Below are 14,347 nucleotides of genomic sequence, written 5' to 3' on the forward strand. Positions count from 1 at the left end.
CCACCATCATCAGCACCATCTTCACGACCACCATCATCATCATCATCACCAGCACCATCTCCTGGCCATCATCATCATCACCACCATCACTAGCACCATCTTTTGGCCATCGCCATCAACAGCACCATCTCCTGGCCATCATCACCACCATCTTCTGACCATCATCATCATCACCATCATCACCATCATCATCATCATCATCATCATCATCATCCCCCACCACTGCAGCCACACCTTGGCCTCGTTCAGAGCATTCCCTCAGCACAGGACAGAGGGGACACCTGGGGACAGCGCCATCGTCATCATCATCACTCATCGACATCATAATGGTCATCATCATCATCATCATCGTCATCAATATGCAACAATATTGTCATCATTGCCATCATCAGCATTGTCTCTGTGGCCACCATCATCATCATCATCATCATCAGCGCTGTCTCCTGGCCACCATCATCATCATCACCATCATCAGCATTGTCTCTGTGGCCACCATCATCATCATCACCCTCATCAGCATTGTCTCTGTGGCCACCATCATCATCATCACCATCATCAGCATTGTCTCTATGGCCACCATCATCATCATCACCATCATCAACACCGTCTCCTGGCCATCATCATCATCACCATCATCAGCGCTGTCTCCTGGCCACCACCATCATCATCACCATCATCAGCACCATCGCTTGGCCACCACCATCAGCAGCACCATCTCCATGGACCCCATCATCATCACCCTCTCCTGTCCATCATCAGCATCACCACCATCATCATCACCATCTCCATGACCAACACCATCATCACCACCATCAACAGCACCATCTCCATGACCACCAGCATGAACAGCAGCAGTATCTCCATGGCCACCATCATCAGCACCATCTTCACAACCACCATCACCATCATCATCATCACCAGCACCATCTCCTGGCCACCGTCATCATCATCACCATCATCAGCACCATCTCCATGGCCACCATCATCATCATCACCATCAACTGTACCATCTCCACGGCCAACATCATCAGCACCATCTTCACGACCACCACCATCATCATCATCAGCAGCACCATCTCTTGGCCACCATCATCATCACCATCATCAACAGCACCATCTTTTGGCCATCACCATCAACAGCACCATCTCCTGGCCATTATCACCATCATCATTACACCATCTTCTGGCCATCATCATCATCACCATCATCAACACCATCTCCTGCCATCATCATCACCACCATCAACAGCACCATCTCCTGGCCACCATCATCATCACCATCATCAACACCATCTCCTGGCCACCATCATCATCACCATCATCATCAACACCATCTCCTGGCCATCATCATCATCACCATCAACTGCACCACCTCCTGGCCACCAGCATGAGCAGCACCATCATCAGCACCATCTCCTGGCCATCATCATCATCACCATCATCAGCACCATCTCCTGGCCACCATCATCATATCATCACCAGCTTCATCATCACCATCTCCACAACCACAATCATCAGCACCATCTCTTGCCCACCACCGTCATCATCAGCACCATCTCCTGGCCACCATCATCATCACCATCAACAGCACCATCTCCTGGCCACCATCACCATCAACAGCACCATCTCCTGGCCATCATCACCACCATCAACAGCACCATCTCCTGGCCACCATCATCATCACCATCATCATCAGCACCATCTCTTGACCACCATCATCATCACCATCATCAGCAGCACCATCTCTTGCCCACCACCATCATCATCAGCACCATCTCCTGGCCACCATCATCATCACCACCATCAACAGCACCATCTCCTGGCCACCATCATCATCACCATCATCAACACCATCTCCTGGGCACCATCATCATCACCATCATTACACCATCTTCTGGCCATCATCATCATCACCATCATCAACAGCACCATCTCCTGGCCACCATCACCATCAACAGCACCATCTCCTGGCCATCATCACCACCATCATCAGCACCATCTCCTGGCCACCATCATCATCACCATCATCAGCACCATCTCCTGGGCACCATCATCATCACCATCACCATCTCCTGGCCACCATCATCACCATCACCACCCTCATCCCCATCACACCACACGAGTCACCCCATGGCCCCATCCCGGCCGCGCCCTCACCGTCCCAGCGCTCGTTGGCCACGTGCAGCACGGCGGTGGCGAAGGTGGGCGTGGTGGAGCCGGCGGGCACCGTGGGGTCGTCCAGGTAGCCCTTCTGTGCCTCGGGGGGGCCCTCGGGGTCGCCCACGTACTGGCCCAGCACCACGTCCTGCAGCTCCACCGGGCTGATGGACTTGAGCACCTTCACCTGGGGGACCGTGAGGGACACGTGAGGGACACCTGGAGGTTCCAGTGATACCACGCGGTGGGGACGTGTTTATGGGGGGCCACCATAAGAGCACGCAATGGCATGGGGGTGTGGGGATGTGGCCATTGGGGAACGTGGTTTTGGGGGGCCACCATCAATGATGGGGTGATGGAACAAAGTTGGGGACGTGGTTTTGGGGGGCCACCATCAATGATGGGGTGATGGAACAAAGTTGGGGACGTGGCCATTGGGGGATGTGGTTCTGGGGGGCCACCATCAATGATGGGGTGATGGAACAAAGGTGGGGATGTGGTTTTGGGGGGCCACCATCAATGATGGGGTGATGGAACAAAGTTGGGGATGTGGCCATTGGAGGATGTGGTTCTGGGGGGCCACCATCAATGATGGGAACAAAGTTGGGGACGTGTTTGGGGATGTGGTTCTGGGGGCCACCATCAATGATGGGGGGATGGAACAAAGTTGGGGATGTGGTTTTGGGGGCCACCATCAATGATGGGGTGATGGAACATAGTTGGGGATGTGGCCATGGTGGATGTGGCTTTGAAGGGTCATCAACAAGAAGGTGCTGATAGGATGTGGTCCAGGACATGGCATTGGGGTCCACCACTGATAACAGGATGACAGAACATGGTTGGGGACATGGTCAGTGAGAACAGGGCCATGGGGGACGTGGTTTTGGGGGGCCACCATCGATAATGGGGTGATGGAACAAAGTTGGGACGTGGCTTTGGGGGGCCCCATCATGATGGGGTCATGGAACAAAGCTGGGGACGTGGTTTTGGGGGCCACCATCAATGATGGGTGATAGAACATATTTGGGGATGTGGTTTTGGGGGGCCACATCAATGATGGGAACAAAGTTGGAGACGTGGTTTTGGGGGCCACCATCAATGATGGGGTGATGGAACAAAGTTTGGGATGTGGTTTGGGGGCCACCATCAATGATGGGGTGATGAACAAAGTTGGGATGTGCCACTGGGGGACGTGGTTTTGGGGGCCACCATCAATAATGGGTGACAGAACAAAGTTGGGGATGTGGTTTTGGGGGCCACCATCAACGATGGGGTCATGGAACAAACGTGGGGATGTGGTTCTGGGGGGCCACCATCAATGATGGGAACAAAGTTGGGGATGTGGCCATTGGGGGATGTGGTTTTGGGGGGCCACCATCAATGATGGGGTGATGGAACAAAGTTGGGGACGTGGTTTTGGGGGGCCACCATCAAGCACATGGTAAGGGGACACGACTGGGATGGGGGGATGTGCCCTGCGGCCACCTGGGCATGGTCCCTGTGGCCATGACCATGGTGTGACCATCGAGGACACAGAGCTCAGTGACCGGTGTGGTGTCAGGGGGTGACACCCTGGTGTCCCTGCCGTCCCCACCTTCTCGTCACGCACGTCGTCGGGGTTGGTGGACGCCGGCTTCTCCATGGCCACGAGGCAGAGCAGCTGCAGAAGGTGGTTCTGCATCACGTCCCTGCGGGGAGCCGGCGCTGCCACGGGGTCGGGGGACACGGGGGGGACGCGGAGGGGACGCGGGGACGCCGGCGGGCGCCCGCCCTCACCGGATGATGCCGAAGTCGTCGAAGTACCCGCCGCGGCCCTCGGTGCCGAAGGGCTCCTTGAAGGTCAGCACCACGCAGGCCACGTTGTCGCGGTTCCAGATGGGCCCGAAGATGCGGTTACCGAACCTGGGGCGGGCCGGGGCACGGTGAGGAGTGCTGTGCGTGTCCCCTGTCCCCTCCCATGTCCCTGTGTCCCCTCCTGTGTCCCCGTGTCCCCTCCTGTCCCTGTGTCCCCTCCCGTGTCCCTGTGTCCCCTCCAATGTCCCTGTGTCCCCTCCAATGTCCCTGTGTCCCCTCCCTGTCCCCGTGTCCCCTCCCGTGTCCCCCTGTCCCCTCCCGTGTCCCCTGCCATGTCCCTGTGTCCCCTCCCTGTCCCCGTGTCCCCTCCTGTGTCCCCTGTCCTCCCTGTCCTGCATGTCCCTGTGTCCCCTCCGTGTCCCCGTGTCCCTCCCTCCCCATTCCCGTGTCCCCTGTCCCCCCTCCAATGTCCCCGTGTCCCCTCCCGTGTCCCCGTGTCCCCTCCCTGTCCCCGTGTCCCCTCCCATGTCCCCGTGTCCCCTCCTGTGTCCCCGTGTCCCCCCCTGTGTCCGTGTCCCCTCCTGTGTCCCCTGTCCCCTCCCGTATCCCTCCGTCCTGTCCCCTCCAATGTCCCCGTGTCCCTCCTGTCCCGTGTCCCCTCTGTCCCCCTGTCCTGTCCCGTGTCCCCTCCCGTGTCCCGTGTCCCCTCCCTGTCCCCGTGTCCCCTCCTGTGTCCCTGTGTCCCCTCCCATGTCCCCGTGTCCCCTCCCGTGTCCCTGTCCCCCCTCCCATTGTCCCCCGTGTCCCCTCCATGTCCCCGTGTCCCCTCCCTGTCCCCGTGTCCCCTCCCATGTCCCCTGCCATGTCCCTGTCCCCTCCTGTGTCCCCTGTCTCCTCCCATATCCCCATGTCCCTGTGTCCCCTCCTGTGTCCCCTGTCCCCTCCTCTGTCCCGTGTCCACTTCTGTGTCCCCTCCATGTCCCGTGTCCCCTCCTGTGTCCCCATGTCCCCTCCATGTCCCCTGTCCTCCATTCCCGTGTCCCCTGCCGTGTCCCCTGTCCCCTCCCGTGTCCCCGTGTCCCCTCCTGTGTCCCTCATGTCCCCTTGTCCACCGTGTCCCCGTCCATGTTCCCCGTGTCCTCCTTCCCGTGTCCCCATGTCCCCTGCCATGTCCCTGTGTCCCCTGCCATGTCCCTTGTCTCCTCCCATTTCCCCGTGTCCCCTGTTCCTGTGTCCCCTGTCCCCTCCCATGTCCCCATGCTCCCATGTCGCCTCTCATGTCCCCGTGTCCCCTCCCGTGTCCACTGTCCCCTCCCCTGTCCCCATCCCCTCCTGTGTCCCTGGTCCCCTCCCATGTCCTCCTGTCCTCTCCCGTGTCCCCTCCCTTTTCCCCTGTGTCCCCTCCATGTCCCTTACCCCTCCTGTCCCTGTCCCCCATCCCATGTCAGCTCTCCCTGTCCCCATGTCCCTGTCCCTGTCCCATGTCCCGTCCCTCTGTCCCCATGTCCCTGTCCCCTGTCCCCACTCACCGCAGCACCATCCGGCTCTGCACCATCTCCTTGCCCAGGCAGTGTCCCCATATCCATGTCCCCATGTCCCCATGTCCTGTGTCCCCATGTCCCCATGTCCCCCTGTCCCCATGTCCCCTGTCCCCCTGTCCCCCTGTCCCAGTGTCCCCATGTCCCCCTGTCCCCTGTCCCCATGTCCCCTGTCCCCCTGTCCCCATGTCCCCTGTCCCCATGTCCCCGTGTCCCCATGTCCCCGTGTCCCCATGTCCCTGTCCCCATGTCCCCTGTCCCCCTGTCCCCATGTCCCCTGTCCCCATGTCCCAGTGTCCCCATGTCCCCCTGTCCCCGCTCACCGCAGCACCATCAGGCTCTGCACCATCTCCTTGCCCAGGTAGTGTCCCCTGTCCCCGTGTCCCCATGTCCCTGTCCCCCTGTCCCCATGTCCCCTGTCCCCTCTCACCGCAGCACCATCAGGCTCTGCACCATCTCCTTGCCCAGGCAGTGTCCCCATGTCCCCATGTCCCAGTGTCCCCATGTCCCCCTGTCCCCATGTCCCCATGTCCCCTGTCCCCACTCACCGCAGCACCATCAGGCTCTGCACCATCTCCTTGCCCAGGCAGTGTCCCCATGTCCCTGTCCCCATGTCCCCTGTCCCCCTGTCCCCACTCACCGCAGCACCATCAGGCTCTGCACCATCTCCTTGCCCAGGCAGTGTCCCCATGTCCCAGTGTCCCCATGTCCCCCTGTCCCTGTCCCTGTCCCCGCTCACCGCAGCACCATCAGGCTCTGCACCATCTCCTTGCCCAGGTAGTGGTCCATCCGGTAGATCTGCTCCTCGCGGAACAGCGCGCTCAGGTGCGCCGACAGCTCCTCCGACGAGCTCAGGTCCCGCCCAAACGGCTTCTCCACGATGACGCGGTTCCACCTGGGGACAGGGACAGGTGACACAGGGACAGGTGACAGAAGAGGGACAGGTGACACAGGGACAGGTGACACAGGAGGGACAGGTGACACAGGGGGGACACAGGGACAGTGGGGACAGGACAGGGGGACAGCGGGGACACAGGGATGTGGGGACAGGGACAGGGACAGCAGGGGACAGGGAAGGGTGTGGGACAGGACAGGACAGAGGGACAGGGGAAGGGATGTGGGGACAGGGACAGGGACAGCAGGGGGACAGCGGGGACACAGGGATGTGGGGACAGGGACAGGGACAGCAGGGGGACAGCGGGGACACAGGGATGTGGGGACAGGGACAGGGACAGCAGGGGGACATTGGGGACACAGGGATGTGGGGACAGGGACAGGGACAGCAGGGGGACAGGGGGGAATATGGGGAGCATGGGGGACATGGACGTGGGGGCACACACAGAGACACGGGGGACAAGGGACATATGGGGACATAAGGAACGTGGAGGGACATGGGGACATGTGGGGACACACGGGGACATGAGAGACATGGGACATGTGGGGACACATGGGGGGACATGAGAGACATGGGACATGTGGGGACACACAGAGACACAGGGGACAAGGGACATATGGGGACATAAGGAACGTGGAGGGACATGGGGACATGTGGGGACATGAGGGCAGAGACCACAGGACACGGGGGGACACGAGAGACATGGACACGTGAGATACACAAGACACAGGGGACAAGGGACATATGGGGACATAAGGAACGTGGAGGGACATGGGGACATGTGGGGACACACGGGGACATGAGAGACATGGGACATGTGGGGACACACAGACACAGGGAACGAGGGACATATGGGGACATTAGGAACGTGGAGGGACATGGGGACACATGGGGACACACAGGACATAGGAAAGTAGGGACATGCGGGGACACATGGGACATGGAGGGACATGGGGACACATGGGGACACATGGGGACATGAGGGCAGAGACTGCAGGACACGGGGGGACACGAGAGACGTGGACGTGTGAGATACACAAGACACAGGGGACAAGGGACACATGGGGACATAAGGAACATGGAGGGACATGGGGATATGTGGGGACACGAGAGACATGGACATGTGGGGACATGCAGAGACACAAGGGACAAGGGACATATGGGGACACAAGGGACATGGAGGGACACGGGGACATGGGACATGCAGGGACACAAGGAACACATGGAGGGACATGGGGACACGTGGGGACACACAGAGACACAGGGGACACGGGACATGTGGGGACACAAGCAACATGGAGGGACATGGGGACATGGGGACATATGGGGACACACGGGACATGCAGAGACACAGGGAACATACAGGGACACGTGGGGACACACAAGACATAGGAAATGTAGGGACATGGGGACATGAGGGGACATGTGGGGACATGGGGACACAGGGGACACTTGGACACATGGGGGACATGGGGACAAAGAGCTCTCAGGTGCTGTGTCACAGGTGTGTCCCAGGTGTGTCCCAGGTGTGTCCCCACTCACCCCTGTCCCATGCACAGTGCTCTCAGGTGCTGTGTCACAGGTGTGTCCCCATGTCCCAGGTGTGTCCCAGGTGTGTCCCCATGTCCCAGGTGTGTCCCAGGTGTGTCCCCATGTCCCCACTCACCCCTGTCCCATGCACAGCGCTCTCAGGTGCTGTGTCACAGGTGTGTCCCCATGTCCCAGGTGTGCCCCAGGTGTGTCCCCACTCACCCCTGGCCCATGCACAGTGCTCTCAGGTGCTGTGTCACAGGTGTGTCCCCATGTCCCAGGTGTGTCCCCACTCACCCCTGTCCCATGCACAGTGCTCTCAGGTGCTGTGTCCCAGGTGTGTCCCCATGTCCCAGGTGTGTCCCCACTCACCCCTGTCCCATGCAGAGCGCTCTCAGGTGCTGTGTCCCAGGTGTGTCCCCATGTCTCCACTCACCCCTGTCCCATGCAGAGCGCTCTCAGGTGCTGTGTCCCAGGTGTGTCCCCATGTCCCAGGTGTGTCCCCACTCACCCCTGTCCCATGCAGAGCGCTCTCAGGAGCTGTGTCCCAGGTGTGTCCCAGGTGTGTCCCCACTCACCCCTGTCCCATGCAGAGCGCTCTCAGGTGCTGTGTCACAGGTGTGTCCCCATGTCCCAGGTGTGTCCCAGGTGTGTCCCAGGTGTGTCCCCACTCACCCCTGTCCCATGCACAGCGCTCTCAGGTGCTGTGTCCCAGGTGTGTCCCCATGTCCCAGGTGTGTCCCAGGTGTGTCCCCATGTCCCAGGTGTGTCCCAGGTGTGTCCCAGGTGTGTCCCCACTCACCCCTGTCCCATGCACAGTGCTCTCAGGTGCTGTGTCACAGGTGTGTCCCCATGTCCCAGGTGTGTCCCAGGTGTGTCCCCGGTGTGTCCCCACTCACCCCTGTCCCATGCACAGTGCTCTCAGGTGCTGTGTCCCAGGTGTGTCACAGGTGTGTCCCCATGTCCCAGGTGTGTCCCCATGTCCCAGGTGTGTCCCCACTCACCCCTGTCCCATACACAGCGCTCTCAGGTGCTGTGTCCCAGGTGTGTCCCAGGTGTGTCCCCATGCCCCAGGTGTGTCCCCATGTCCCAGGTGTGTCCCCACTCACCCCTGGCCCATGCAGAGCGCTCTCAGGTGCTGTGTCCCAGGTGTGTCCCCATGTCCCAGGTGTGTCCCCACTCACCCCTGTCCCATGCAGAGCGCTCTCAGGTGCTGTGTCACAGGTGTGTACACGCTGGGGGGCAGGGCCAGGTAGAAGAGCCGGTGGGCGCGGTCGCCCCCGGGCAGTGCCCGCAGGTGAGCGTCCAGCGCCCGGAACGAGGCCTCGTCCCCGTACTGACCCTGCACGAAGCTCTGCAGGGACAGGAACAGCTCCAGGCACGGGCCGTCCTCGGGGGACACCTGCGGGGACAGAGACAGGGACAGGTGAGACAGGGACAGGGACAGGTGAGACAGGGACAGGGACAGGTGAGACAGGGACAGGGACAGGTGGGACAGGGACAGGAACAGCTCCAGGCACGGGCCGTCCTCGGGGGCCACCTGCGGGGACAGGGACAGGTGGGACAGGGACAGGGACAGGGACAGGGACAGGTGGGACAGGGACAGGGACAGGTGAGACAGGGACAGGTGGGACAGGGACAGGGACAGGGACAGGTGAGACAGGGACAGGGACAGGGACAGGTGAGACAGGGACAGGTGAGACAGGTGAGACAGGGACAGGGACAGGGGACAGATGGGACAGGGACAGGGGACAGGGACAGGGGGGACAGGGACAGGGACAGGTGAGACAGGGACAGGGACAGGTGGGACAGGGACAGGGACAGGTGGGACAGGGACAGGGACAGGTGGGACAGGGACAGAGACAGGTGGGACAGGGACAGGTGGGACAGGGACAGGAACAGCTCCAGGCACGGGCTGTCCTCGGGGGACACCTGCGGGGACAGCGACAGGTGAGACAGGGACAGGGACAGGGACAGGTGGGACAGGGACAGGAGACAGGCATAGGTGAGACAGAGACAGGGACAGGTGACACAGGGACAGGGACAGGGACAGGTGGGACAGGGACAGGGACAGGTGGGACAGGGACAGGTGGGACAGGGGACAGGGACAGGTGGGACAGGGACAGGGACAGGGACAGGTGGGACAGGGACAGGTGGGACAGGGACAGGGACAGGGACAGGGACAGGTGGGACAGGGACAGGTGAGACAGGGACAGGGACAGGGACAGGTGAGACAGGGACAGGTGAGACAGGGACAGGGACAGGTGGGACAGGGACAGGTGGGACAGGGACAGGGACAGGTGGGACAGGGACAGGAACAGCTCCAGGCACGGGCCGTCCTCGGGGGACACCTGCGGGGACAGCGACAGGTGAGACAGGGACAGGGACAGGGACAGGGACAGAGACAGGTGAGACAGGGACAGGTGGGACAGGGACAGGGACAGGGACACAGAGAGTGCCCTCAGGGGTCACCTGGGACAGGCAGGGACAGGTGAGGGGACACAGGGACAAAAGGTCAGGCAGAGCTTGTCCTTGGGGGTCACCTGGGGACAGGTGAGGTCAGGAGGGGACAGGAGGGGTCGGGGGAACAGAGGGGACACAGAGGGGACACAGAGGGGACAGGGGGGTCAGGAGGGGACAGAGGGGACACAGAGGGGACAGAGGGACAGGGGCAGCGCTGTCACCTTGAGGTGGGGCAGGGTCTGCTCCCGGATCAGCTCCACCGTGAGGGGCGAGCGGGCGAAGCCGACGACGCGCGTGTCATCGGGGAGCAGCCCGTCCCGGAACAGCCACCTGCAGGGGACACCACCTGTGTCACCTGTGTGTGTCACCTGTGTGTCACCTGTGTGTGTCACCTGTGTCACTGTGTCACCTGTGCCACCTGTGTCACTGTGTCACTATCTGTGCCACCTGTGTCACCACCTGTGCCACCTGTGTCACCTGTGCCACCACCTGTGTGTCACCTGTGTCACTATCTGTGTCACCTGTGTGTCACCTGTGTCACTGTGTCACCTGTGTCACTGTGTCACCTGTGTGTCACCTGTGCCACTGTGTCACCTGTGTGTCACCTGTGTCACCACCTGTGTCACCTGTGCCACTATCTGTGCCACCTGTGCCACCTGTGTGTCACCTGTGTCACTGTGTCACCTGTGTCACCTGTGTGTCACCTGTGTCACCTGTGCCACCTGTGCCACTGTGTCACTATCTGTGTCACCTGTGCCACCACCTGTGTTACCCGTGTCACCACCTGTGTCACCTGTGTCACTGTGTCACCTGTGTGTCACCTGTGTGTCACCTGTGCCACCATCTGTGTGTGTCACCTGTGCCACCTGTGCCACCTGTGTGTCACCTGTGTGTCACCTGTGTGTCACCACCTGTGTGTGTCACCTGTGTCACCTGTGTGTCACCTGTGTGTCACCTGTGTCACTGTGTCACCTGTGTCACCTGTGTGTGTCACCTGTGTCACCTGTGTCACCTGTGTGTCACCTGTGTCACCACCTGTGTGTGCCACCTGTGTCACTGTATCACTATCTGTGTCACCTGTGCCACCTGTGTCACCTGTGTCACCACCTGTGTCACCTGTGTCACCACCTGTGTGTGTCACCTGTGCCACCTGTGTCACTTATCTGTGTCACCTGTGCCACTGTGTCACTATCTGTGCCACCTGTGTCACCTGTGCCACCTGTGTCACCACCTGTGTGTGTCACCTGTGTCACTGTGTCACTATCTGTGTCACCTGTGCCACCTGTGTCACTGTGTCACCTTTGTGTCACCTGTGTCACCTCTGCCACCACCTGTGTTACCCGTGTCACTATCTGTGTCACCACCTGTGTCACCTGTGCCACTGTGTGTCACCTGTGTCACCACCTGTGTCACCTGTGTCACTGTGTCACCTGTGCCACCTGTGTCACTGTGTCACCTGTGTCACCTGTGTCACCACCTGTGTCACCTGTGCCACCACCTGTGTCACCTCTGCCACCACCTGTGCCACCACCCGTGTCCCCAGAGTCCCCCCGGTGCCACCTGTGCCATCAGGGGGCGCCTGTCCCAGCAGAGCCACCTGGGACGGCCCTGTCACCTGTGTCACCAAGCCCTTGGGGACACCCCCAACACTGCCACCACCCCTCTCTCGGGGTGCCAGGCCTAAGGTGACACCGGTGTCACCAACCCTCCCTCAGGGTGGGGACACTGGGAATGGGGCTCCTGTCCCTGCGTCACCCTGGGAGAGGTGACACCGAGGGGACAGCTGACACAGGGACAGTGTGACACAGGGACAGGTGACACAGGGACAGTGTGACACAGGGAGAGGTGACAGACAGACAGGTGACACAGGGACAGGTGACACAGGGACAGGTGACAGAAGGGGGACAGGTGACACAGGAACAGGTGACACAGGGACAGGTGACACAGAGGGGACAGGTGACACAGGGACAGGTGACACAGGGACAGGTGACACCAGGACAGGTGACACAGAGACAGGTGACACAAGGGGGACAGGTGACACAGAGGGGACAGGTGACACACAGACAGGTGACACAGAGACAGGTGACACAGGGACAAGTGGGACACACAGGGACAGTGGGACACACAGGGACAGTGTGACACAGAGGGGACAGGTGACAGACAGGTGACACAGGGACAGGTGACACAGAGGGGACAGGTGACACAGGGACAGGTGACACAGGGACAGGTGACACAGGGACAGTGTGACACAGGGAGAGGTGACACAGAGACAGGTGACACAGGAACAGGTGACAAAGGGACACAGGGACAGGTGACAGAGGGACAGGTGACACAGAGCCACAGGTGACACAGAGACAGGTGACACAGGGACAGTGTGACACAGGGAGAGGTGACACAGAGACAGGTGACACAGAGGGACAGGTGACACTGAGGGGACAGGTGACACAGAGGGGACAGGTGACACAGAGGGGACAGGTGACACAGGCACAGGTGACACAGAGAGGTGACACAGGGACAGGTGACACAGAGAGGTGGCACAGGGACAGGTGACACAGGGACAGGTGACAGAAAGGAGACAGGTGACACAGGGACAGGTGACACCGGGACAGGTGACACAGGGACAGGTGACACAGAGGGGACAGGTGAACAGGGACAGGTGACACAGGGACAGGTGACACATGGACAGGTGACACAGGGACAGGTGACACACAGGTGACACAGAGGGGACAGGTGACACAGGGAGAGGTGACACAGGGACAGGTGACACAGGGACAGGTGACACAGGGACAGTGTGACACAGAGGGGACTGGTGACAGAAGTGGGACAGGTGACACACAGAGGACAGGTGACACACAGACAGGTGACACAGGGACAGGTGACACAGGGACAGGTGACACAGGGACAGGTGACACAGAGGGGACAGGTGACACAGGGACAGGTGACAGAAGGGGGACAGGTGACACAGGGACAGGTGACACAGGGACAGGTGACACAGAGAGGTGACACAGGGAGAGGTGACACAGAGAGGACAGGTGACAGAAGGGGGACAGGTGACACAGAGACAGGTGACACAAAGGGACAGGTGACACAGGGACAGGTGACAGAGGGACAGGTGACAGAAGGGGGACAGGTGACACACAGAGGACAGGTGACACACAGACAGGTGACACACAGACAGGTGACACACGGACAGGTGACACAGAGGGGACATGTGACACACAGACAGGTGACACAGAGACAGGTGACACAGGGACAGGTGACACCGAGGGGACAGGTGACACAGGGACAGGTGACATAGAGGGGACAGGTGACACAGGGAGAGGTGACACAGGGACAGGTGACACACAGGGACAGGTGACACAGAGGGGACAGGTGACACACAGACAGGTGACACAGAGAGGTGACACAGGGACAGGTGACACAGAGGGACAGGTGAACAGGGACAGGTGACACAGGGACAGGTGACAGAGGGGACAGGTGACACAGGGACAGGTGACACAGAGGGGACAGGTGACACAGGGACAGTGTGACACAGGGACAGGTGACATAGAGGGGACAGGTGACACAGGGACAGGTGACACAGGGACAGGTGGCACAGGGACAGTGTGACACACAGGGACAGTGTGACACAGAGGGGACAGGTGACAGACAGGTGACACAGGGACAGGTGACACAGAGGGAACAGGTGACACAGAGAGGACAGGTGACACCGGGACAGGTGACACAGAGGACAGGTGACACAGAGTACAGGTGACAGAAGGGGGACAGGTGACACAGGGGGGACAGGTGACACAGGGACAGGTGACACGGGGACAGGTGACACCGAGGGGACAGAAGCTGCAAACTGAGGAGCTGGGGACACCGGCTCACAGTGGGGACACTGGTGCCAGCTGGTGACACACAGCTGTGGTGACACTGGGGACAGAGCAGACAATGGCAGCACTGAGTGCCACTGGTGGCACTGGGGACA

General features: G+C 60.4%; 1 protein-coding gene across 2 annotated transcripts in view; it reads right to left on the bottom strand.

Moving 5' to 3' along the window:
• G6PD (glucose-6-phosphate dehydrogenase) overlaps nt 1-14,347 on the bottom strand; it is a 35,481-nt gene that overhangs the window by 12,771 nt on the left and 8,363 nt on the right. For both annotated transcript variants that reach the window (XR_010443330.1, XM_064738064.1), the window contains exons 4-9: nt 10,599-10,707; nt 9,099-9,316; nt 6,229-6,384; nt 3,934-4,059; nt 3,752-3,845; nt 2,158-2,344 (exon numbers count right to left, since the gene is read on the bottom strand). Coding sequence is in view for 1 of the 2 variants with exons in the window: in XM_064738064.1 (XP_064594134.1) it covers nt 2,158-2,344; nt 3,752-3,845; nt 3,934-4,059; nt 6,229-6,384; nt 9,099-9,316; nt 10,599-10,707 (890 nt within the window). In the remaining variant the exon portion in view is untranslated. The remainder of the gene's footprint in view (nt 1-2,157; nt 2,345-3,751; nt 3,846-3,933; nt 4,060-6,228; nt 6,385-9,098; nt 9,317-10,598; nt 10,708-14,347) is intronic.

Source organism: Zonotrichia leucophrys, unplaced genomic scaffold (assembly GCF_028769735.1).
Source record: "Zonotrichia leucophrys gambelii isolate GWCS_2022_RI unplaced genomic scaffold, RI_Zleu_2.0 Scaffold_162_106701, whole genome shotgun sequence".
In the NCBI taxonomy this organism is placed as follows: Eukaryota; Metazoa; Chordata; class Aves; order Passeriformes; family Passerellidae; genus Zonotrichia; species Zonotrichia leucophrys.